This window comes from Onychostruthus taczanowskii, unplaced genomic scaffold (assembly GCF_017590055.1).
Source record: "Onychostruthus taczanowskii isolate IOZ18803 unplaced genomic scaffold, ASM1759005v1 scaffold339, whole genome shotgun sequence".
Taxonomy (NCBI): domain Eukaryota; kingdom Metazoa; phylum Chordata; class Aves; order Passeriformes; family Passeridae; genus Onychostruthus; species Onychostruthus taczanowskii.
Window position 1 is genome coordinate 29,784 of NW_024500783.1, and position 25,344 is coordinate 55,127.

Below are 25,344 nucleotides of genomic sequence, written 5' to 3' on the forward strand. Positions count from 1 at the left end.
ACCCCATCCCACCTCTTTCCAATCTCATCCAACACCGTCCAACCTCATCCCACCTCATCCATCCCAATCCATTCTCACCCCACCTCCTCCCACCCCATCCAACCTCCTCCATCACCATCCAACCTCATCCAACCCCCTCCCACCTCATCCGATCTCCTACCTTCTCCAACCCCATCCATCCCAATCCATTCTCATCCCACCTTATCCCATGTCATCCAGCTTCATCCAACCCCATCCCCCCTCATCCAACCTCATCCAACCCCTTCCAATCTCATGCAATCTCATCCAATCTCATCCATTCCTATCCATTCTCATCCCACCTCCTCCCATCTTATCCCATGTCATCCAGCCTCATCCAAACCCATCCAACCCCATGCAACCTCATCCAACCTTCTCCAAACTCCTCCTACCTTCTCCAACCCCATCCATCCCAATCCATTCTCATCTCATCTCATCCAGCCTCATCCAACCTCCTCCCACCTCATCCAACCCCATCCAACCTCCTCCAACTCCATCCAACCCCATCCATCCCAATCCATTCTCCCCCCCCCTCCACCCACACCATCCGACATCCTCCAACCTCATCCAACCTCCTCTCCCTACATCCAACCTCATCCCACCTCATCCCACCCAATTTCACCTCATCCAACCTCCTCTCCCTACATCCAACCTCATCCCACCTCATCCCACCCAATTTCACCTCATCCAACCTCCTCTCCCTACATCCAACCTCATCCCACCTCATCCCACCCAATTTCACCTCATCCAACCTCCTCTCCCTACATCCAACCTCATCCCACCTCATCCCACCCAATTTCACCTCATCCAACCTCCTCTCCCTACATCCAACCTCATCCCACCTCATCCCACCCAATTTCACCTCATCCAACCTCCTCTCCCTACATCCAACCTCATCCCACCTCATCCCACCCAATTTCACCTCATCCAACCTCCTCTCCCTACATCCAACCTCATCCCACCTCATCCCACCCAATTTCACCTCATCCAACCTCCTCCCACCTCATCCAACCTCCTCCAACCCCATCCCACCTCCTCCCACCCCATCCAACATCCTCCAACCTCATCCAACCTCCTCCAACCCCATACAACCCCATCCCACCTTCTCCCACCCCATCCAACCTCCTCCATCCCGATCCCAGCCTGTTCCCACCCCAATCGCAAAAATCCCATCTCCTTCATGCTGCCTTCCAGGGCAGAGCTGATCCCGGCATTCCCATCAGGACCTGGAGAGGGTCCAGGGAAGGGAATGGATTGGGAATGGGGCTGGAGCACCGGGAGCAGCTGAGGGAGCTGGGAAAAAAAGTCTCAGCCTGGAGAAAAGGAGGCTCCAGAGGGAACTTCCCCTTTCTGGAATTCCCGGAAAAGTTGGAGCCAGGTGGGATCGGCCTCCACTCCCACAGGATAAGAGGGGAAGTGCCAGGGGAGGTTTACCTGGATATTGGGAACAATTCCCACCTGGAAAGGGTTTTCCAGCCCTGGAAGAGCTGCCCAGGGCAGGGTGGAGTCCCCATTCCCGGTGGGATTGAAATCCATGTGGGATTTGGCCCTTTTGGGAGCATGGATCAGCACTGGGAATGGTTGGACTCGGTGATCCCAGAGGACTTTCCCATCCTCAGCGATTCCCGTGATCCCAAATCTCCCACGGGATTCACCTCCTGCTCGTTGTGGGCCTGGATGGCCTCATTCCACCTCTTCCGGTTGCTGACCAGCATTTCCCGACGCTCCTCCTCGAACGTTTTCTGCGGAAAAGACGGGAATTCCACGCCGGGATCTCGGGAATGGCAACAGCCGGGCAGCCACGCTTTGGGATCGCTCCCAAAATCATTCCCAACCCCTCAGAGCTCCGGATTCCGGCCTCACCCGCCAAGATTTTATCCTAAATTCCAAGGTTTTTTTTTTCCAAAATAAAGAAACAAAGTGGTTTTCCGTCTTTTCCCGCTTTTCCCGGGATTTGGGTACCTCAATCTGCCGGAGGTTGTGGCGGTAGGCTTTGAGCATATTCCTGGTTTGTTCTTCCATCCTTTCCAGGAGAACCCGGATGGCATCCGCCTGCTCCTTCAGGTCCTGCTCGTACTGCTCATCCCTGGCCTTCAGCGCCTGGAAAAACCGGGAGACGGGAGGCCGGAATCAGTGGGAATCCAGCGGGAATCCTCAGGGAAAGGGCAGGACGTGGAATTATTGTGCATTGGGTGAGAAGGAACTTTAAGGATCACCCAGTTCCAACCCAACGAGCCCAAGGTGATCCAACCTTTTCTTGGACACCACCAGGGATTCTCTGGGAATTCCAGCCCAGCTGGGAATTCCTTCCCAAGATCCCACCATCCCAAGCTCCCCTTTCCCACTGGAAGCCATTCCCTGGCTCCTGGCCCTCCCCCCCTTTCCCAAATCCCAGCTCTCCTGGAGCCTCTGGAAAAGGCTCCAAGGATTCCCTGGATCCTTCCCTGATCCAGCTGCACATTCCCAGCTCTCCCAGCCTGGCACTGGATCCATCCCCTTCCCGACTCCTCCTGGAGAAGGAATTTTGGGATCCAGGGGTTTCCCTGGGAATTCAGAACTCCAGGAAGGGTCTCCCTTCCCTTTTCCATCCCCATAAAATTCCATAACAATGCCTCGGGATGGATCCTAAGCACCCTGGATCCCAGAATCCCGGAATGGTTTGGGATGATATCCATGGACCTTCAATCCCATCCCATTCCAACCCCACCACCCCAGGGTGCTCCAACTTTTCCTTGTACACTCTCAGGGATTCTGTGGGAATTCCAGCCCAGCCTGGAATTCCTTCCCAAGATCCCACCATCCCAAGCTCCCCTTTCCCACTGGAAGCCATTCCCTGGCTCCTGGCCCCTCCAGCCCTTTCCCAAATCCCAGCTCTCCTGGAGCCCCTTTGGGCTCGGGAAGCGGCTCCAAGCATTCCCTGGACCCTTCCCAGCTCTCCCAGCCCTGGATCCACGGCCGAGGCGCTCCAGCCCTGGGAGCAGCCCCGCGGAATTCCCAAATACCTCCTGGAGCTCTCGGATGAGCTGGTTCTTCCCGGCCAGGAGCTCCTGGCACTGCTCCTGCTGCTGCTCCAGCAGCTCCCACAATTCCTGCGGGATCCTCACGTCCCCCACCAGGGCCCACTTGGAGTTGATCTCCTCCAACTTTTCCGTGCCATGCCTGGCTTCCGCCTCCAGCTTTTCCAACCTGCAGGAAGACAGGGAAGCAGGGAGCTGGGATAGGGCTGGAATTTCTCCAGATCTGGGGTTCTTCCCATTCCCTAAAACCCTTCCCTAAATCCCTTTCCTAAATCCCTTCCCTAAATCCCTGTCCTAAATCTCTTCCCTAAATCCCGTCCATGAATCCAATCCCTAAATCCATTCCCTGAATCCCTTCCCTTCCCTAAATCCCTTCCCTAAATTCCTTTCCTAAATCCCTTTCCTAAATCCCTTCCTTAAATCCCTTCCATGAACCCATTCCCCAAATCCCTTCCCTAAACCCATTCCCTAAATCTCTTCCCCAAATTCCTTTCCTAAATCCCTTCCATGAACCCATTCCCCAAATCCCTTCCCTAAATCCATTCCCTAAATCCCTGTCCCAAATTCCTTTCCCAAATCCCTTCCATGAACCCATTCCCCAAATCCCTTCCCTAAACCCATTCCCTGAATCCCTTTCCTTCCCTAAATCCCTTCCATTAATCCCTTCCCCAAATCCCGGGAGCATGGATTCGGTGTTTCCTGGAATTTCCAGGAATGGAGCTGATGGAAAAGCAGGATAGGACCGGCCAGGAATGATCCCGGTGGGGGATCAGGGAATGGCAGAGGGTGGAAAAAACTCTTGAAAATCCCAGCAGGAAAAATTCCACTGCCAGAGCAGGATGGGTGGCCAGGAATGATCCCGGTGGGGGGATCAGGGAATGACAGAGGCTGGAAAAAACTTTGGAAAATCCCAGCAGGAAAAATTCCACTGCCAGAGCAGGATGGGCAGGGCCTTCCCGGGAATATGCTGAGGAATTCCAAGCAGGAAATCCTGGATGGTTTGGATGGGATTTGTGGACCTTCAATCCCATCCCATTCCAACCCAACGAGCCCAGGGTGATCCAACCTTTCCTTGGACACTGCCAGGGATTCTGTGGGAATTCCAGCCCAGCCGGGAATCCCTTCCACCTCCAGCTCTCCAGGAAACCTCTGGAAAACTCCCTCAAACCACCTGGGCCAGGTGGGATTTGGGACCTCGTCATGGGCCGGAATTTTCCGTTGGAATTTTCCGTCGGAATCCGGCGGCATTCCCAAATCCCCGGCTCCTCCCTGCTCACCTCCTCAGCTTCTCCCGCCCCTCCTTTTCCCGCCGCCGCGATTCCCGGAGGTCGGATTCCACCTGGACATTCGTCAGCAGCTGCGTCCCGTGGAAGAGCAGCTTGGCCAGGGCCTGCCGGGGAAGGGACACGCCGGGAATTCCGGCTTGGAATGCACCAATCCCGGATCCTTCCCGCCCGTGCGCTGGTTGGGAATCCAGTTCCAAGGATCCCGGTCAAATCCCAGTCCCTAAAGTGTCCCGAAATCCCTTTCCTTCCCTAAATCCCATCCCTGGATCCCATCCCATCCTGGAATCCAATCCCATAATCCCATCCCATAATCCCATCCCGGAATGCCATCCTGGAATCCCGTCCCGGAATCCCATCCAATTCCAGAATCCCCATTTATGGTTGGAAAAGCCCACGGAATCCAACCATTCCCAGCACCAATGATCCTGCTCAAATCCCGGTGCTGGGGAGTTTCTCTCCCAGTTTTTGGCCCAAAAAGGAGGAAAACCAGGGATAAGAAGGGATCCAAGAGGAGATTCCCATCAGATCCCAAATCCCAATCCTGGGGAACTTCTCTCCTGGATTTTTGTCCCACCAAGGACCAATACAAGGGATGAGGATGGATCCAAGAGGAAATTCCCATTTTATCCCAAGGACCCAGCCCCAGTCCCAGTCCCAGGGAGTTTCTCTCCCAGTTTTTGGCCCAAAAAGGAGGAAAACCAGGGATAAGGAGGGATCCAAGAGGAGATTCCCATCAGATCCCAAATCCCAGTCCTCGGGATTTTCTTTCTCCATTTTTTGTCCCATCAAGGAGAAACCAAGGAGGAAAACATGGAATAAGAATGGATCCAAGAGGAAATTTCCATCCGATCCCAATGATCCAGCCCCAATCCCAGTTTTGGGGAGTTTCTCTCCTGGATTTTGGCCCAAAAAGGAGGAAAACCAGGGATAAGGATGGATTCAAGAGGAGGTTCCCATTGGATTTCAAGGATCTGGCCCAAATTCCCACTCTGGAGTTTATCTCCTGGTTTTTGGCCCAAAAAGGAGGAAAACCAGGAATAAGGATGGATTCAAGAGGAGGTTCCCATGGGATTTGAAGGATCTGGCCCAAATTCCCACTCTGGAGTTTATCTCCTGGTTTTTGGCCCAAAAAGGAGGAAAACCAGGAATAAGGATGGATTCAAGAGGAGGTTCCCATGGGATTTGAAGGATCTGGCCCAAATTCCCACTCTGGAGTTTATCTCCTGGTTTTTGGCCCAAAAAGGAGGAAAACCAGGGATAAGGATGGATCCAAGAGGAGATTCCCATCAGATCCCAAATCCCAGTCCTCGGGATTTTCTTTCCCCATTTTTTGTCCCATCAAGGAGACACCAAGGAGGAAAACATGGAACAAGGAGGGATCCAAGAGGAAATTCCCATTGGATCCTGATGATCCAGCCCCAATCCCAGTCCCGGGGAGTTTCTCTCCTGGTTTTTGGCCCAAAAAGGAGGAAAACCAGGGATAAGAAAGGATTCAAGAGGAGATTCCCATTGGATTTCAAGGATCTGGCCCAAATTCCCACTCTGGCGTTTCTCTCCCGGTTTTTGGTCCATAAAGAAGAACTCAGGGATAAGGATGGATCCAGGAGGAGATTCCCAATCCTTCCTCACCCTCTCGGTCTCCTCGACCAGCTTCAGGCTCTTCCTCTCCTCTTCCTCCTCCTCCTCCTCCTGCTCCACCTTCTCTCCAAGGGCTTCCCTGCGAGGAAAACGGGGAAAAGTTGGAATTAATAACAAAAATAACAATAGTAATAATAATAATAATTTTATATATCAATAGAAATTTAATTTAACAGACATAAATGTATTTATAAATTTATGTATAATATAATAAATATAATATAACATATATAATATAATATAATATAATATAATATAATATAATATAATATAAATTATATTGTAATGTAATATAATAATAAATTAGCCTTGTAAGAACATGGAGTCAGATTCTCATGAAGGATTTGGGATTATCCCAGTGGGATCCTTCACCCTTGGGATATTCCAGGAGGATCAGTCCCAGGTGGGATCAGGGAAGGATTTGGGATGATCCTGGTGGGATCCTTCACCCTTGGGTATATTTATATTATATATACATTTATAATATTTATTAATCTAATATCCACCCCACCCTCTTCCCGATGTTTGGAAAGGGCCGGGATCCAATCCCAGCACGGCACACGGGAAGCAGGAAGCTGGGAACAGCATTCCCAAGGGAAAACGAGATCCAGGATTCCCCCTCTGGAGCTGGGAATGCGTCCAGGAATGCGGGATCAGTTCCTTGGGATCAGGAAAGGATTTGGGATGATCCCAGTGGGATCCTTCACCCTTGGGATATTCCAGTGGGATCAATTCCAGGTGGGACTGGGAAAGGATTTGGGATGATCCTGGTGGGATCCTTCCCACTCAGATATTCCAGAGGGATCAATCCCAGGTGGGATCAGGGAAGGATTTGGGATGATCCCGGTGGGATCCATTTCCCTTTTGGGATATTCCAGAGGGATCAATCCCAGGTGGTTCCTTGGGATCAGGAAAGGATCTGGGATTATCCCAATGGGATCCTTCCCACTCAGATATTCCAGAGGGATCAGGAAAGGATTTGGGATGATCCCGGTGGGATCCTTCCCACTCAGGATATTCCAGTGGGATCAATCCCAGGTGGGATCAGGGAAGGATTTGGGATGATCCTGGTGGGATCCTTCACCCTTGGGATATTCCAGTGGGATCAATCCCAGGTGGTTCCTTGGGATCAGGAAAGGATTTGGGATGATCCCAGTGGGATCCATTTCCCTTTTGGGATATTCCAGAGGGATCAATCCCAGCTGGATCCTTGGGATCAGGAAAGGATTTGGCATCGGGGAGGAGGAGCCTGGCGGGCTGACGAACGAGATTCCCTGGATTCGGAATTCCCGTTGGGAAGAGGATCCACAGACACCTGGCTGTGGGTCAGGCTGGGGGGGAACGGTGCTTTCCATCCCAATTTTCCCTAAGAACCGTGGGAAAAGCGGGATCCTGACCCAGCCCCAGCTCGGGAGTGGATCCCGCTGCTGGATCCATCACAGCGGGATCCAATCCGGACAGGGAATCCATGGGATCCCATTCAATCCCAGGGAAAATCCTTTGGGAAAAGGATCCCAGGTGGATCCCAGGATGGATCCGGGATGGGAATGGGGGTTTGTCCAAGTGGGAATGGGGATTTTTCCTGGGAATGGGATTGTCCCGGAGCGGGGGGCAGGACGGGGATGTCCCCAACTTCGGGATCCGCTGGGATTGGGAATGGCGATCCCTGGGATTGGGAATCTCCTCCCAGGGGCATCCCTGAGCTCCTGCGTCTGCCTGGGAATTGTTTGGGAATGTTTGTTTGGGAATGTTTGGGATCGAGGGGAGGCCCCGGCCTGGGGCCACTTTGGGGACACTCCTGGGTCCCTGTCCCCTCCCAGCCCCCACTGCGGGAGTGTTCCGGGAACTGGGAATGGTCCTGAGCTCTGGGATTGGGATTGGGATGGATCCTGAGCCTTTGGGATTGGGATTGGGATTGGGATTGGTCCTGAGCCTGGAATTTGGTTTAGGTTTGGGATGGATCCTGAGCCTGGGATTGGGATAAGGATTAGGATTGGTCCTGAGTCTATGATTTGGTTTGGGATGGATCCTGAGCCTTTGGGATTGGGATTGGGATGGATCCTGAGTGTGGGATTGAGTTCGGAATCGATCCTGAGTCTGGGATTGGAATTGGGATGGATCCTGAGCCTTTGGGATTGGGATGGATCCTGAGCCTTTGGGATTGGGATTGGAATTGGGATTGGGATGGATCCTGAGTTTGGGATTTGGTTTGGGATGGATCCTGAGCCTTTGGGATTGGGATGGATCCTGAGCCTGGGATTGGGATTGGGATGGATCCTGAGCCTTTGGGATTGGGTTTGGGATGGATCCTGAGCCTGGGATTGGGATTGGGATGGATCCTGAGTTCTGGGAATGTTCCTAAGCCCCTACAATGGGTTTGGGATGGATCCTGAGCCTTTGGGATTGGGATGGATCCTGAGCCTTTGGGATTGGGATTGGAATTGGGATTGGGATGGATCCTGAGTTTGGGATTTGGTTTGGGATGGATCCTGAGCCTTTGGGATTGGGATGGATCCTGAGCCTGGGATTGGGATTGGAATTGGGATTAGGAGGGATCCTGAGTGTGGGATTGAGTTTGGAATCGATCCTGAGTTTGGGATTTGGTTTGGGATGGATCCTGAGCCTTTGGGATTGGGATGGATCCTAAGCCTTTGGTATTGGGATTTGGATTGGGATTGGGATGGATCCTGAGCCTTTGGGATTGGGATTGGGATTGGGATTGGTCCTGAGCCTTTGGGACTGGGTTTGGGATGGATCCTGAGTGTGGGATTGAGTTCGGAATCGATCCTGAGCCTGGGATTGGGATTGGGATGGATCCTGAGCCCAGGATTTAGTTTGGGATTGGGTTTGGGACCTGAACTTTTGGGATGGATCCTGAGCTCTGGGATTGAGTTTAGAATCCCGAGCCTTTGGGATGGATCATGACCCTTTGGAATTTGGTTGGAGTTTAGGATTGGATCCTGAGACTTTGGGATGGATCCTGGGCCCTGAGAATGGATTTGGGATGGGTTTGGAGCCCTGGGAATGGCCCTGAGCCCTGGGATTTGGTTTGGAATGGACCCTGAGTTCTGGGAATGTTCCTAAGCCCCTAAAATGGGTTTGGGATGGATCCTGAGACTGGGATTGGATTTGGGACGGACCCTGAGTTCTGGGAATGTCCCTGAGCCCTGGGATGGATTTGGGATGGATCCTGAGATTGGGATTGGATTTGGGACGGACCCTGAGTTCTGGGAATGGCCCTGAGCCCTGGGATGGATTTGGGATGGATCCTGAGTTCTGGGATTGGATTTGGGATGGATCCTGAGCTCTGGGATTGGATTTGGGATGGATCCTGAGCCTGGGATTGGATTTGGGATGGACCCTGAGTTCTGGGAATGTCTCTGACCCCTGGGATGGGTTTGGAATGGACCCTGACCCCTGGGATTGGGTTTGGGATGGATCCTGAGTTCTGGGATTGGATCTGGGATGGACCCTGAGTTCTGGGATTGTCCCTGAGCCCTGGGATTGGATTTGGGACGGATCCTGAGCCTGGGATTGGATTTGGGATGGACCCTGAGTTCTGGGAATGTCTCTGACCCCTGGGATGGGTTTGGAATGGACCCTGACCCCTGGGATTGGGTTTGGGATGGATCCTGAGTTCTGGGATTGTCCCTGAGCTCTGGGATGGATTTGGGACGGATCCTGAGCCTGGGATTGGATTTGGGATTGATCCTGAGTTCTGGGATTGGATCTGGGATGAATCCTGAGTTCTGGGAATGTCCCTGACCCCTGGGATGGATTTGGGATGGATCCTGAGCCTGGGATTGGATTTGGGATGGATCCTGATTTCTGGGATTGGATTTGGGATGGATCCTGATTTCTGGGATTGGATTTGGGACAGATCCTGACCTGGGATTGGATTGGATTTGGGATGGATCCTGAGTTCTGGGATTGGATTTGGGATGGATCCTGAGCTCTGGGATTGGATTTGGGATGGATCCTGAGCTCTGGGATTGGATTTGGGACAGATCCTGACCTGGGATTGGATTTGGGATGGATCCTGAGTTCTGGGAATGTCCCCGAGCCCTGGGATGGGTTTGGGGTCAATCCTGAGCCCCTGGGATGGTTTGGAACGGATCCCCAGTCCCGGACCCCGTTCTGAGCCCCGGTTCCGGTTCCGAGCCCCCAGTTTGGGGTGGGGACCCCCCGGCACCCCTCCCCCCCCGCCTCTGGAAAACCGGGAATGGGGGCCCGGCCCCCCGTTCCTCACCGGCGCCGGACATCGATGCGGTTCCGGCGGGCGGCGATTCGCTGCTGGCGCTCCCAGTCCGCGCCGGACTCGGCACCGGGATCGGCACCGGGATCGGTACCGGGATCGGCACCGGGATCGGCACCGGGATCGGCACCGGGTTCGGTACCGCGATCGGCACCGGGATCGGCACCGGGATCGGCACCGCGATCGGGAATGCGATCGGCACCGGGATCGGGAATGGGATCGGCACCGGGACTGGGATCGGTACCGGCAGTGGGATCGGTACCGGTACCGGGATCAGCGCCGGGATCCGGCTTGGTTTGGGATTTAGGACCGAGTTCAGGCTCGGGCTCGAGATCGGCGAGCTCCAGGCCCGGGCCTGGGCCCGCCCCGTCCTCCCCCGCCTCCATGAGCACACCTGGGCGCAGGTGCGCTCCCGTTAAAGCGCATGCGCGGCTCCGGTTACCCCGGCAACCGGCGATGCGCGTTGTCCATTGCGCATGCGCCAGTGACTGAGCGTCCTCCGTTGCCGAGCAACGTGCGAGTCATCAGCGGGACGTTGCTGCGCATGCGTCGTGGCTCCTCCCGTTGCTTGGCAACGGCGGGAGCATCATGGCCCCCCCCCTCCGAAATTTTCCAAATTTTCCCGGCGCGTTTTCCGTGGGAAACAGCGGGAAAAACGGCACCGGGAGGGCTCGTCCCGCTCCTTCCCGCTGGGATCCGGGAGATGGGGACGGGGCTGGGATGGAATTCCCAGAGAATTCCCTGAGAATCCCGGGGAGTGTACAAGGAAAGGCTGGAGCACCCCGGGATCGGGGCGGGAGTGGGATGGGATTTTAAATCCTTGGATGCCATCCTGGGATTGAGGACGCTCAGGATGCATCCAGAGAGATTTTTATGGAATTGGGGGAAGGAAAAGGGAAGGGAGACCCTTCCTGGAGTCCCAGATTCCCAGGGAATTCCCAAAATTCCTTCTCCAGGAGGAGTCGGGATGGGGATGGATCCAAAGCCAGGCTGGGAGAGCTGGGAATGGAGAGAATTCCCTGGGAAAGGGGAGCTTGGGATGGTGGGATCTTGGGAAGGAATTCCCGGCTGGGCTGGAATTCCCAAAAAATCCCTGGATCCCTGACAGTGTCCCAGGAAAGACTGGATGGTCTTGGAGCAGCCTGGGGTCGTGGGAAGTGTCCCTGGGATGGGATTGAAGGTCCATGGATCCCATCACAAACCATTCTGGAATTCTGGGATCCAGGACACTCAGGATCCATCCCCAGGGATTTTTATGGAAGTTGGGGATGGAAAAGGGAAGGGAGACCCTTCCTGGAGTCCTGGATCCCGAAATTCCTTCTCCAGGAGGAGTCAGGATGGGGATGGATCCAAAGCCAGGCTGGGAGAGCTGGGAATGTGCAGCTGGATCAGGGAAGGATCCAGGGAATCCTTGGAGCCTTTTCCAGAGGGGGATTTTGGGATCTTGGGAGGGAATTCCCGGCTGGGCTGGAATTCCCAGAGGATCCCTGGCGGTGTCCCAGGACAGGGATCTCATTCATTCCCAAATCCTGGGGTTTTGCTTTTCCAGCCTCCCTCGCGCCGAGCTCCGGGATTTTTTTGGGAATTCCACGCGCTCCGTGGAAGGCAGGGAACAGAAGTCTCCGGGCTCAGCATTCCCGGGCCTCTCCCTCCTCCTCCTCCTCCTCCTCCTCCTCCGGGGTGTGGGAGCGCCTGTTGCCATGGGGGTTGCCATGGAATTCCGATCCGCAGTTTCCATGGAAATCGCCAGAGCTTGGGAATGGGATGGGGGAGGAGGGGGGCGAGGCCCTGCCGGGGTTCCCGGGATGGCCCCGCATGGGGAAAAAAATTCCAGGCCTTCCCGAGCTCTGCTTCCCCAAATCCTGCTCTTTTCCCTTCCCGGAGATGCCAGGGAATGTTTCCTTTTCCAGGGAATTCCGCAGCCCTGGCGGGGCTGGTCTGGGGTCAAGGAGCGGGAATATTCCAGGGGATCATCCCACTGGATTTTGGGGTTTCCCAATCTTTTTGGGGTTGCTCCTGGACGCGGCGATCCAAGTGATTCCCTCCAGGAATGCTGAGATGGGAAAAGAAGGGGAAATCCGGGAATTTCGGCCTGATCCATCCCCCCCAATCCTTTTCCCAACCCCGATCCCAAAGGATGAGGGAAAATGGGATGATCCCGTGACCTGACCCCATCCACCCGCCCTCATTCCAGGATTTTCCTTGGGAAAAGGATAAAACTCATCCCAAACTGGAATTATCCAAATAAATCACGGAATCTCCGCAGGTTTTGAGGGCCGGGAAGCCCCGAATTCCTTGGAATGTTGGAAAATCGGGAGTGTGTAGCTGGGGGTGGAGGGTTGGAATTTTTTCCAGCTCCAGCTTTTCCAGCCTGAAGATGGCAGCAAGCACCCGCGGCATTCCCGGCAGTGGGAACAGCTCCGTCCAAGCCTCTGGAAAGCGGCTCCAACTTCTCCCGCTCCCAAATCCCGGCCGGATCCTCCGCAGCTCACCCCGAACATTCCCCTTGGAAAAAAAAAAAAGAAAAAAGTGAGTGTATCCCTGTTTATATTTTTTTAATTATAATTTTTTAAATTTTATTTTATTTTTCCCGGGATTCCGCGAGCCGCGATTCCCAAAGCGTCGCTCCCTAGCGATGGGAGGAGGGCGGGGGGGAAGGAAAAAAAAAAAAAATTAAAAATAAAATAAATAAATCCCGGCGGGGTTTTGATTCCCAGCTCTCCGTGCCAATGGAAAAAGGGGAAAATTGGGAAGTGGAAGGGGAGGGAGCAGCGGTTTCCCGGGAGCCGTTCCCGGAGCGACGGGAAAAGGGAGCATGGGATGGCTCAGCCGCCTCCTGAGCCAGCTCTCCTGTGAGTCCGCGGGAATCCGCCGGGAATGGGCGCCGGGAATTGGGAATTCGGGAATTTCAGCAGCGCTTTTCCACCCCCCGGGGCCGGGGATGGTCCCGAAGTTGCGCGTGGGCGAGGTCGGGATTGGGATGAGGGGATGGGAAAGGGAGGAAAAAGGGCGAGGAGGAGCGGGATGGATCCCGCGGGGGATTCCCGGGGGGATTCCCCGGCGGGAATTTTTGGGGATCGGCTGCGGGGGAGATTCCCGGCCCCGAGGATGCGGGATCGCAGCCGGAGCCGCCGGAGCGTGGGAATTGCGCATCTCCGAGAGCGCGCGTGGGAGAGCCCGGGAACGGCCGGGGATGGGAATCGCGGGGGATCCGCGGGGAGAGGGGCTCGCCATGGATCCCGGGAATCGCCATGGATCCCGGGAACCGCCATGGATCCCGGGAATCGCCATGGATCCCGGGAATCACCATGGATCCCGGGATTTGCCCAGGATCCCGGGATTCACCCTGGATCCCGGGATTTACCCAGGATCTTGGGATTTGCACAGGATCCCGGGATGCGCTCAGGATCCCGGGGTTTGCTCAGGATCTTGGGATTTGCACAGGATCCTGGGATTCACTCAGGATTCCGGGATTCACCCAGGATCCCAGGATTCACTCAGGATCCCAGAATTCACCATAGATGCTGGGATTTGCCCAGGATCCTGGGAATCACTCAGAATCCCGGGATTTGCACAGGATCCCAGGATTCACTCAGGATCTTGGGATTTGCACAGGATCCTGGGATTCACTCAAGATTCCGGGATTCACTCAGGATCCCAGAATTCACCATAGATGCTGGGATTTGCCCAGGATCCTGGGAATCACTCAGGATCCCGGGGTTTGCTCAGGATTCTGGGATTTGCCCAGGATCCCAGGATTTGCCCGGGATTCTGGGATTCACCATGGATCCCGGGATTCGCCCAAGATCCCAGGATTTACCCAGAATCCTGGGATTCACTCAGGATCCCGGGATTTGCCCAGAATCCTGGGATTCACTCAGGATCCCAGGATTTGCTCAGGATCCCAGGATTTGCCCAGCATCCCAGGATTCACTCAGGATGCCGGGATTCACTCAGGATCCCAGGATTTGCTCGGGATCCCAGGATTTGCCCAGAATCCCAGGATTCACTCAGGATCCTGGGATTCCCGCGCCTCATCCGCTTGGGGAAAAGGGTTTGGCGTCCCTAGAAGCGCAATCGAGATGGACAATCCGGGATCTGGAATTCCAAAGAGTGGGATGACGGAATTCCCTGCGGGTTTTGGGGAGAGGGGCAGCCCCACATCCCTTGGGATTCATTCCCGTCTGCCAGGGGCTGTGGCCAGGGGGTCCCAGCTGGAGCCGGGAAAATTCGGGAGCAGCGGGAAAGGAGAGGGAGCTGAGGGAATGGGATTGGGATTGGGAATGGGAATGGGGATGGGGATGGGAATGGGATTGGAATTGGGAATGGGAATGGGATTGGGAATGGGATTGGGAATGGGATTGGGAATGAGCCGGGTGTCCTTGGACACCAATGTGGGCTGCATCTCCACAGGAATTCCCACCTGGAATTTCGGGAAGTGCTCATCCCACCTCACTTCCCCATTCCCGCTGGGAATTCCCCATTCCCACATCCCCAAACTGTGGGATCGGGGCACCCCATTGCTCCCCTTCCCGCTTTTCCTCCTGGCATTCCCAGTGTTCCCTAAACCACTCTAGGATCGGGATCGGGATTGGGATCGGGATTGGGATTTGGATTGGGATTAGGATCAGGATTACTCCTCGGTGCAGGATGCTCGGGGCAGAATTCCCAGGATCCCGGGGATCCCAGGAGTGGGAAGGATCCTCTGGGCCAGGAAAGGGGCTGTGGCTCCACAGGAATTCCCACCTGGAATTTTGGGAATTCCCACCTCACTTCCCCGTTCCCACTGGGAATTCCCAGCTCATCCCAGGATCCCAGCCACCCCCAAAATTTGGGATCAGGGGCAACTCATTGTTCCCTCCCCTTCCCTTCCCATTTTTCCTCCTGGCATTCCCAGCGATCCCTAAACCGCTCTGGGATTGGGATCGGGATCAGGATTGGAATCGAGATTGGGATCGGGATTCCTCCTCGGTGCAGGATGCTCGGGGCAGAATTCCCAGGATCCCGGGGATCCCAGGAGTGGGAAGGATCCTCTGGGCCAGGAAAGGGGCTGGCAGAAGAATCCCGGCAGGGGCTGCAGCTCCACAGGAATTCCCACCTGGAATTTTGGGAATTCCCGCCTCACTTCCCCATTCCCACTGGGAATTCCCAGCTCATCCCAGGATCCCAGCCACCCCCAAAATTTGGGATCAGGGGCAACTCATTGTTCCCTCCCCTTCCCTTCCCATTTTTCCTCCTGGCATTCCCAGCGATCCCTAAACCGCTCTGGGATTGGGATCGGGATCAGGATTGGAATCGAGATTGGGATCGGGATTCCTCCTCGGTGCAGGATGCTCGGGGCAGAATTCCCAGGATCCCGGGGATCCCAGGAGTGGGAAGGATCCTCTGGGCCAGGAAAGGGGCTGGCAGAAGAATCCCGGCAGGGGCTGCAGCTCCACAGGAATTCCCACCTGGAATTTTGGGAATTCCCGCCTCACTTCCCCATTCCCACTGGGAATTCCCAGCTCATCCCGGGATCCCAGCGCTACCCCCACCCCGTGGGATCGGGGGCACCCCATCGCTCCCTTCCCGTTCTTCCTCCTGGCATTCCCGTAATTCCAAACCCCTCTGCGGGATCGGGGGTCGGTCCTGCGGGCGGAATTCCCGGGACGGCGGGGATCCCGGGATCGGGAAGGTGCCGCCGCTTCCCGGGGGAGGGGCGGCGCCCCGGGACCGCCTCCCGCTCCTTCCCCCTTCCTGCCCCGGCTCCTTCCGCGCCCCGGGAGCGGCTCCGGCTTTTCCCGGGATCCGGGGTGGGATCCCCCTGAGCCGGGAGAGGAGCGGGAAGGATTCCCGGGAATCCGCGCCGGAATTCCCGGCGGATTCCCCAAGCTCTGCCGGGATCCCGCCGTGCAGGTGAGGGGGATCCCGGAGTTTTCCTGCTTTCCCGACTTTTCCGTCCCGGCTTCCTGGGAAGCGCTGTCTGGAAGCGATTCCAGCGCTTCCCGAGGGATCTGATCCCACCGGGATTCGGGATCCGGGAGCCAGGATCTGATCCCACCTGGAGCAGGGAACCGGGATTTGATCCCACCGGGAGCCGGGAGCCGGGATCTGATCCCGCCGGGATCCGGGATCCGATCCCACCGGGAGCCACCAGGACACGGGGATCCCGCGGGAAAGGTGAGAGCCGCTTCCCAAAATCGGGAAACGCCGGGGGAAGAGCCGAGGGGATGCGAGCGGGAGTTGGGGAAGGCGCTCTCCATCCCCTTCCCAAGATTCCGGGAAAACCGGGATGAAGTTTGCAAGGTGGAAGCTCGGGAATTTGGGAATTTGCAAGCCGAAGTTTGGGAATTCCATGGGATTTGCTGGAATCAAGGTTTTCCCGGCGCTGGGACGGTTACGGAAGCGGGAATTGGGAATGTTGGGGATTTGTTGGGATTTGGTGCATCCAGGGATTCCGTGATTCCCTCGGGATCCGCGGGGATGATCCCGCTGCCGGATCACTGGGATTGGGATGGGGATCCCCATCGGGGAAGCTCCTGAGGGTGTTGGAAGTGGCTGGGAATGTCCCAGGGAAAGGGAACATCCAGGGAATGTCTGAGCAGGAATCGGGAAGGATTTGGGAATCTCGGAGGTGAGAAATTCCGGGAGCAGGATGCAAATCCCGGCCTCCAGGAAAATCCATATCCGGCCCCGAGTTTTTCCAAGGGCTGGGAATGCAACGTCGGAATCCTTTGGGTTTTTTTCCTGGTGGATGGAGCTGGAAATCTGGGAATTTTCTGGGTGGGATATCCACGGTTCCTCCACCGAGGAAGGGGTAAAACTGGGATAACCAGCAGGAAAATTCCCACAGGGATAAAAGGAGGTTTTGCCTTGGAAAATCCCACGGGTTTGCTGCGTTTGCCCTCGGGATGGATCCCGGGATGGATCCCGGGATGGATGCCAGGATGGATCCCAGGAAGGGCAGGGATGGATCCTGGGAAAGATCTTGGGAAGGATCCCAGGAAGGATGGGAGTGGATCCTGGGAAATTCAGGGTTGGATCCCAGGAAGAATCCCTGGAAGCATCCCAGGATGAATGGGAATGGATCCTGGGAAGGGTGGGGATGGATCCCAGGAAGAATCCCAGGAAGGGTCCCGGGAAGGAGGGGGATGGATCCTGAAGAGGGCAAGGATTGATCCCAGGAAGGATCCCAGAAAACGTGGGAATGGATCCTGGGAAGGATCACGGAAAGCATCCCTGAAGGGACAGGGATGGATCCTGGGAAGGAGGGGGGTGGATCCCAGGAAAGATGGGGATGGATCCCAGGAAGGATGCCAGGAAGGATCCCAGGAAGGATGGGAATGGATCCTGGGAAGGATCCCAAGAAGGATCCCAGGAAGGGCAGGGATGGATCCTGGGATGGATCCCGGGAAGGATCCTGGGAAGGAGGGGGATGGATCCCAGGAAGGATCCCAGGAAGGATTGGGAATGGATCATGGGAAGGATCCCAGGAAGGATTGGGAATGGATCCTGGGAAGGATCCTGGAAAGGATGGGAAGTGATCCCAGGAAGGATTCCAGGAAGGACATGACTGAATCCTGGGAAGGATCCCGGGAAGGATCACAGGAAGGATGGGAATGGATCCCGGGAAGGATCCTGGAAAGGATGGGAATGGATCCTGGGAAGGATCCCGGGGAGGATCACAGGAAGGATTGGGATAGATCCTGGGAAGGATCCTGGAAAGGATGGGAATGGATCCCAGGAAGGATCCCAGGAAGGGCAGGGCTGGATCCTGGGAAGGATCCCGGGAAGGACTGGGACAAATCCCAGGAAGAGCAGGGACAGATCCCAGGAATGATGGGGATGACTCCCAGGAATGATGGGGATGGATCCCAGGAATTGTGGGCATGGATCCCAGCCAGGATCCAGGGAAAGATCCCGGGAGGGATCCCAGGAAGGATCCCGGGAAGGACTGGGACAAATCCCAGGAAGAGCAGGGACAGATCCCAGGAATGATGGGGATGACTCCCAGGAATGATGGGGATGAATCCCAGGAATTGTGGGGATGGATCCCAGGAATTATCCGCCAGGATCCAGGGAAAGATCCCGGGAGGGATCCCAGGAAGGATCCCGGGAAGGACGGGAGCGCTGGGATCGCGGCGAGGCCGTTTGAGGAAGCGGCAGAGAAAAGGGAACAGGAAGAGGCCGAGGCTCCCGACAGCCCCCGGGAAACCTCGGAAAGCTCCGGAGCCGGCGCCGAAAATGGCCCGAAAATCCCTTCCGTCAAAATCCCGGGATCCGACGGGGAAATCCCGGGATCTGAGAGGGAAATACTGGGATCTGACAGGAGGATCCCTGGATCTGAGGGAAAAATCCCAGGATCTGACAGGAAGATCCCAGGATCTGATGGGGAAATGCTGGGATCTGATGGGGAAATCCTGGAATCTAATGGGAAAATCCCAGGATCTGACAGGAAGATCCCAGGATCTGATGAGAAATCCTGGGATCTGATGGGAAAATCCGGGGGTCTGATGGGAAAATCCCATGATCTGATGGAAAAAAATCCCGGGATGTGATGGGAAAACCCCGGAATCCATCAGGAAAATCCTGGGATCTGATGAGAAATCCTGGGATCTGATGAGAAATCCTGGGAACTGAAGGGAAAATCCCAGGGTCTGATCGGAAAATCCTGGGATCTATCAGGGAAATCCTGGGATCTGATGGGAAAATCCCAAGATCTGACGGAAAAAATCCCAGGATCTGATGGGAAAATCCCGGGATCTGATGAGAAATCCTGGGATCTGACGGGAAAATCCCGGGGTCTGATGGGAAAATCCTGGGATCTAACAGGGAAATCCTGGGGTCTGATGGGAAAATCCCAAGATCTGATGGAAAAAAATCCCGGGATGTGACGGGAAAACCCCGGGATCCGTCAGGAAAATCCTGGGATTTGACAGGGAAATCCCAGGGTCTGATGGGAAAATCCTGGGATCTAACAGGGAAATCCTGGGATCTGATGGGAAAATCCCGGGATCTGATGAGAAATCCTGGGATCTGGTGGGAAAACCCCGGGATCTGATGAGAAATCCTGGGATCTGACGGGAAAATCCTGGAATCTGATGGGAAACTCCCGGGATCCGACAGGGAAATCCCAGGGTCTGATGGGAAAATCCTGGGATCTAACAGGGAAATCCTGGGGTCTGATGGGAAAATCCCAAGATCTGATGGAAAAAAATCCCGGGATGTGACGGGAAAACCCCGGGATCCGTCAGGAAAATCCTGGGATTTGACAGGGAAATCCCAGGGTCTGATGGGAAAATCCTGGGATCTAACAGGGAAATCCTGGGATCTGATGGGAAAATCCCAAGATCTGACGGAAAAAAAATCCCGGGATCTGATGGGAAAACCCCGGGATCCATCAGGAAAATCCCAGGATTTGATGAGAAATCCTGGGATCTGATGGGAAAATCCCGGGGTCTGATGGGAAAATCCCGGGATCTGATAGGGAAATCCCGGGATCTGATGAGAAATCCTGGGATCTGACGGGAAAATCCTGGAATCTGATGGGAAACTCCCGGGATCCGACAGGGAAATCCCGGCTGCCGCTTCCCGGGAAGGGCGGGAAGCACCAGGAAGGAGCCGTGGATGAGGCTGGGATGGCTCCAGAGGGAAGGAAGTGCTGGAATTCCAGGATTCCCGGGAAAACCGGGATATTGGGAGGGGTGGAGTTGTTACATCCCAGGAAAACGAAGGCTGGGAAGTGATTCCCAGGGATGTGGATTCCATGGGAGATTCCCGGGATCCAGTTTATCCTGGCAGGATCCCGATCCCGTCTTTGGGGTCTCCAGGATTATCCAGTTGGGGATTGAGGCTGGAAAAGCGGGAATGTCGGTGGGAATGTGGGGAGTCGTTTGACTGGGGATTGTTCCAAGCGGGAATGGGCTGGGAAAGGATTCCCGGGAAAAAGTGGGAATGGGATTTTAGGTAAAAAGAGGGGATTTGGGGTTGAGGGATTGACGTGGGACACGTGGGAATGATGGGAATATGGGAATGATGGGAATGATGGGAATATGGGAATGATGGATCTATGGGAATGGGGAATCCATGGGAATGATGGGAAAATGGGAATGATGGGAAAATGGGAATGATGGATCCATGGGAATGATGGGAATATGGGAATGATGGGAATGATGGAAATATGGGAATGATGGATCTATGGGAATGGGGAATCCATGGGAATGATGGGAAAATGGGAATGATGGGAAAACGGGAATGATGGATCCATGGGAATGATGGGAATACGGGAATAATGGGAATATGGGGATGGTGGGAATTTGGGAATGATGGATATCTGGGAATGAGGAATCCATGGGAATGATGGGAAAATGGGAATGATGGATCCATGGGAATGATGGGAATTTGGGAATTATGGATATCTGAGAATGGGGAATCCATGGGAATGATGGGAAAATGGGAATGATGGGAAAATGGGAATGATGGGAGTGATGGATCCATGGGAATGATGGGAATATGGGAATAATGGGAATGTGGGAATTTGGGAATTATGCATATCTGAGAATGAGGGATATCTTGAAATGATGGGAATATGGGAATGGTGGACCCGTGGGAATGAGGGATATGTGGGAATGATGGGAATATGGTGGGAATTATGGATACCTGGGAATATGGGAATGATGGGAAAATGGGAATGATTGATACCTGGGAATGATGGGAATATGGAAGTGATGGGAATATGGGAATGAGGGAGAGGTGGGAATGATGGGAATGTGGGAATGGTGGATACATGGGAATGATGGGAATGATTGATACCTGGGAAAGATGGGAAAATATGGGAATATGGGAATGATGGGAACATGGGAATGATGGGGAAATGGGAATGATGGACATTTGGGAATGAGGGATCCATGGGAATGATGGGCACATGGAAAACAGGGATAGGTGGGAATGAGGGATGGACAGGAATGATGAGAATATGGGAATGATGGATAAGTGGGAGTGATGGATCCATGGGAATGATGGGAATATGGGAATGATGGACACCTGGGAATGATGGGAATGATGGGAAAGATGGACACCTGGGAATTCATGGTTCATCCATGATTTGGGAATTTGGCAGAGCCGTGGGATCTCAATCCCGGGTCAGCAGAGGCTGGAAAATGAATTCCCAAATTTTTCCGGGATGATTTTTGGGCAGGGAACAGGCGGAGTGGGGCCAGGTTGGAATTCCTTATTTTCTGGCCTGGGAAAATTCGGGATTTGGGATTTTCCAAAGCCTGGGAATGCGTTGGGATGTCTTCTCCTGGGATCGCCAAAATATCCATCGGGATGGGGATTAGAAGGAATAGTTTGGAAAACTGGGAAAAATTCCCTGAAACTTGGGAATTTTCCCTGAGGGGAGGATGCGGTGACCCCCCACCCTTGATCCCATGGAATTCCTGGGATCCCATGGAATTCCTGGGATTGGCTGCAGGGCTGGGAATGACGGGGCTGGGATCAGACAGCCGGAACTCCAGAGGTTTTCCAGATCGGGAATCACGATCCCAGCAGCCAAAAAAAAAGAAAAAAAAAAAAAAGTGGGATTGTGGATCCTCCTGGAAACTTCCATCCCGAAATTCCAGGACATCCGGGGAGCTGTTCCTTCCCAGATGGTTGGGTTCGATCCAATCCCGGCTTGGGAACACCGGGAATATCGGGAACGCCGAGTTCCTTCCCTGTTCTCCCTGATCCTGAGTCATTCCCGTGCGTGGGATTCCGGCAGCGCTCCCGGCCGGGGGCGGATTCCCGGGAAAAGGTCGGATACCCGGGAAGGGGTTGGATTCCCGGGAAAAGGTCGGATTCCCGGGAAGCAGCTGCAGAGGGGATGCAGGGAAAGAAGGGAAAGAGGGAAAAACGGGATGCAGGGAAAAGGGGGGAGCTGGAGGAGACGGGAAACTGGGAAAATGGGAATTTGGGAAAATGGGAATTTGGGGAAATGGGAAGGAGGGGAAATGGGATACGAGAGAGATGGGATGCAGGGAAAATGGGATGCAGGGAAAATGGGAAGCAGAGGGAAATGGGAAACTGGGAAATGGATGGAAGAGGAGATGGGGAGCACAGGAAAATGGGAAGCAGGGAAAATGGGATAAAAAAGAGATGGATGCAGGCAAAATGGGAAGCAGAGGAAATGGGATGGAGGGAAAATGGGATACAGGAGGAAATGGGAAACATGGGAAAGTGGGATACGAGTGAGATGGGAAATGGGGAAAATGGGAATTTGGGAAAATGGGAAGCAGGGGAAATGGGATACAAGAGAAGGGATGCAGGGAAAATGGGAAGCAGAGGGAAATGGGAAACTGGGAAACTGGGATGGAAGAGGAGATGGGGAGCACAGGAAAATGGGAAGCAGGGAAAATGGGATAAAAAAGAGATGGATGCAGGCAAAATGGGAAGCAGAGGAAATGGGATGGAGGGAAAATGGGATACAGGAGGAAATGGGAAACATGGGAAAGTGGGATACGAGTGAGATGGGAAATGGGGAAAATGGGAATTTGGGAAAATGGGAAGCAGCGGTCCCAGTACCGGTGTTGGGTGCTGGGTCTCGGTTCTTGGTCCCGGTTCTGGTCCCGATACCGGTGTTGGGTGCTGGGTCCCGGTTCTTGGTCCCGGTTCTGGTTCCGATACCGGTGTTGGGTGCTGGGTCCCGGTTCTTGGTCCCGGTTCCGGTCCCAGTACCGGTGTTGGGTGCTGGGTCTCGGTTCTTGGTCCCGGTTCTGGTCCCGATACCGGTGTTGGGTGCTGGGTCTCGGTTCTTGGTCCCGGTTCTGGTCCCAGTACCGGTGTTGGGTGTGCCGGTCTCAGTGCCGGTTCCGGTTCCAGTGCTGGGTCCTGGTCCCGGTGCCATTTCTGGTTCCGGTGCCTGTGTCAGGTGCCGGTACCGGTTACAGCACTGGCGTTGGGTGCTGGGTCCCGGTGCCGGTTCCGCTTCTGGGTGCCACTGTCCGGTGCCGGTTCCAGGTCCCGGTGTGAGGTGCTGGGTCCCGGTATGGTGCTGGGTGCCGGTTCCGGTGCTGCTGCTGCTGTCAAGTGCCAGATCCCGGTGCCGGTCCTGGTTCCGGTGCTGCTGTCAGGTGCTGGGTTCTGGGTCCCGGTGCTGGGTGCCCGGTACCAGTGCCCGGTACCAGTCCTGCTGCCAGTCCTGGTGTCAGGTGCCCGGTCCCGGTGCTGGGTTCTGGGTCCCAGTCCCGGGTCCCAGTGCCTGTCCCGGTTCCGGTGCCACTGTTGGGTACTGGATTCTGGGTGCTGGTGCTGGTTCCGGTGTCGGGTGCTGGGCTCTGGGTCCCGGTGCCGGGTCCTGGTGCTGGTTCCGGTGTCAGGTGCTGGGTTCCGGGTCCCGGTGCCGGTTCCAGTGCCAGGTACCGGGTCCTGGTGCTGGTTCCGGTGTCGGGTGCTGGGCTCTGGGTCCCGGTGCCGGGTTCTGGTGCTGGTTCTGGTGTCAGGTGCTGGGCTCTGGGTCCCGGTGCCAGGTCCTGGTGCTGGTTCCGGTGTCAGGTGCTGGGCTCTGGGTCCCGGTGCCGGTTCCAGTGCCAGGTACCGGGTCCTGGTGCTGGTTCTGGTGTCAGGTGCCGGGTCCCAGTGCTGGTCCCTGTGCCGGTCCCGGTGCTGCTGTTGGGTATCACGTGCCGGGTCCTGGTGCCAGTCCCGGTTCCCGGTCCCGGTGCTGGTTCCGGTGCTGCTGTCGGGTGCTGGGTTCTGAATCCCGATGCCAATTTCGCGTCCCGGTGCTGCTGTCAGGTGCTGTGTTCGGGGTCCCGGTGCCGGTTCCGTGTGCCGGTCCCGCTGTCGGGTGCTGTGTTCTGGGTCCCGGTGCCGGTTCCATGTCCCGCTGCTGGTTCCGTGTCCTGGTGCCGGTTCCGGTCCCGATGCCACTGTCGGGTGCTGTGTTCCGTGTCCCGGTGACACTGCCAGGTGCTGTGTTCTGGGTCCAGGTGCCGGTTCTGTGTCCCAGTTCCGTGTCCCGGTCCCGCCACTGGGTGCCGGTTCCGTTTGGTGGTGCTGGTTCCATGTCCCGGTTCCGTGTCCCGGTGCCGGTTCCGTGTGCCGGCGCCGGTGCCGGTTCCGTATCACGGTTCCGTGTCCCGGTGCCAGTTCCATGTGCCGGTGCCGGTTCGGTGTCCCGGTGCCGGTTTCGTGTCCCGTTGCCGGTTCCGTGTGCCGGTGCCGGTTCCGTGTCCCGGTTCCGTGTCCCGGTTCCGTGTCCCGGTCCCGCTGTCGGGTGCCGGTTCGGTGTCCCGGTGCCGGTTCGGTGTCCCGGTGCCGTGTGCCGGTGGCGGTTCCATGTCCCGGTTCGGTGTGCCGGTCCCGGTGCCGGTTCCGTGTGCCGGTTCCGTGTCCCGTTGCCGGTTCGGTGTCCCGGTGCCGGTTCGGTGTCCCGGTGCCGGTTCCGGTGCCGGTCCCGCCGCGGTCCCTCTGCGCACCCGAGTCAGTCACAGCAGGAAGCGCCGCCGGCCGCGCGCTCGCCGCGGGGACAGCGGCGACAGCGGCGACACCCGGGGGGCGACAGCGGCGACACCCGGGGGGGCGACACTCCGTAAGTGCCGTGCCGGTTCGGTGTGCCGGTGCCGGTTCCGTGTGCCGGTGCCGGTTCCGTGTGCCGGTTCGGTGTCCCGTTGCCGGTTCGGTGTCCCGGTGCCGGTTCGGTGTCCCGGTGCCGGTTCCGGTGCCGGTCCCGCCGCGGTCCCTCTGCGCACCCGAGTCAGTCACAGCAGGAAGCGCCGCCGGCCGCGCGCTCGCCGCGGGGACAGCGGCGACAGCGGCGACACCCGGGGGGCGACAGCGGCGACACCCGGGGGGGCGACACTCCGTAAGTGCCACCGGCATCCCTCCGGGAATCCCTCCGGGAATCCCTCCGGGAATGCCGCTCACCTGGCGGAGGGGCGGATCCCGGTAAAACCCATCCCGGAGAATTCCCCACAGCGGGAAATCCTGGAACCGGGGAGGGCGCGGGGACACCTCGGAGTTGTCACCGAGCTGCCACCCCCTCCCCGCCGGGGCTGGGCTTGGCGACAGCGCCCGAGGAGGGGGAGGCGACACCGGGCCACCGGGGCGACTTCCTGGTGCGGGCAGGTGGCCCCGGGGCCACCCGGGGCTGCGCCGGTGTCACCGCCGGGGG

At 56.2% G+C, this 25,344-nt stretch overlaps 2 protein-coding genes across 2 annotated transcripts in view; both read right to left on the bottom strand.

Moving 5' to 3' along the window:
- The window catches only part of DRC1 (dynein regulatory complex subunit 1), a 30,176-nt gene extending 7,100 nt beyond the window's left edge, over positions 1 to 23,076 (bottom strand). Inside the window, exons 1-8 of the mRNA XM_041410787.1 lie at positions 22,755 to 23,076; positions 10,657 to 10,781; positions 10,209 to 10,276; positions 5,951 to 6,038; positions 4,313 to 4,425; positions 3,021 to 3,204; positions 1,981 to 2,118; positions 1,674 to 1,760 (exon numbers count right to left, since the gene is read on the bottom strand). Coding sequence (XP_041266721.1) covers positions 1,674 to 1,760; positions 1,981 to 2,118; positions 3,021 to 3,204; positions 4,313 to 4,425; positions 5,951 to 6,038; positions 10,209 to 10,276; positions 10,657 to 10,781; positions 22,755 to 23,076 — 1,125 coding nt within the window. The remainder of the gene's footprint in view (positions 1 to 1,673; positions 1,761 to 1,980; positions 2,119 to 3,020; positions 3,205 to 4,312; positions 4,426 to 5,950; positions 6,039 to 10,208; positions 10,277 to 10,656; positions 10,782 to 22,754) is intronic.
- A 20-nt stretch (positions 23,077 to 23,096) lies between these two features.
- On the bottom strand, positions 23,097 to 25,052 carry LOC121339186 (putative per-hexamer repeat protein 5). Its single transcript, XM_041410785.1, has one exon. The coding sequence runs from the start codon at positions 25,050 to 25,052 to the stop codon at positions 23,097 to 23,099; it is 1,956 nt and encodes a 651-aa protein (XP_041266719.1).
- Positions 25,053 to 25,344: the final 292 nt, after the last annotated feature.

Coding starts and splice junctions, on each gene's coding strand:
- LOC121339186 (XM_041410785.1), bottom strand. CDS start 25,052: ATGCCGGTGGCACTTACGGAGTGTCGCCCCCCCGGGTGTCGCCGCTGT.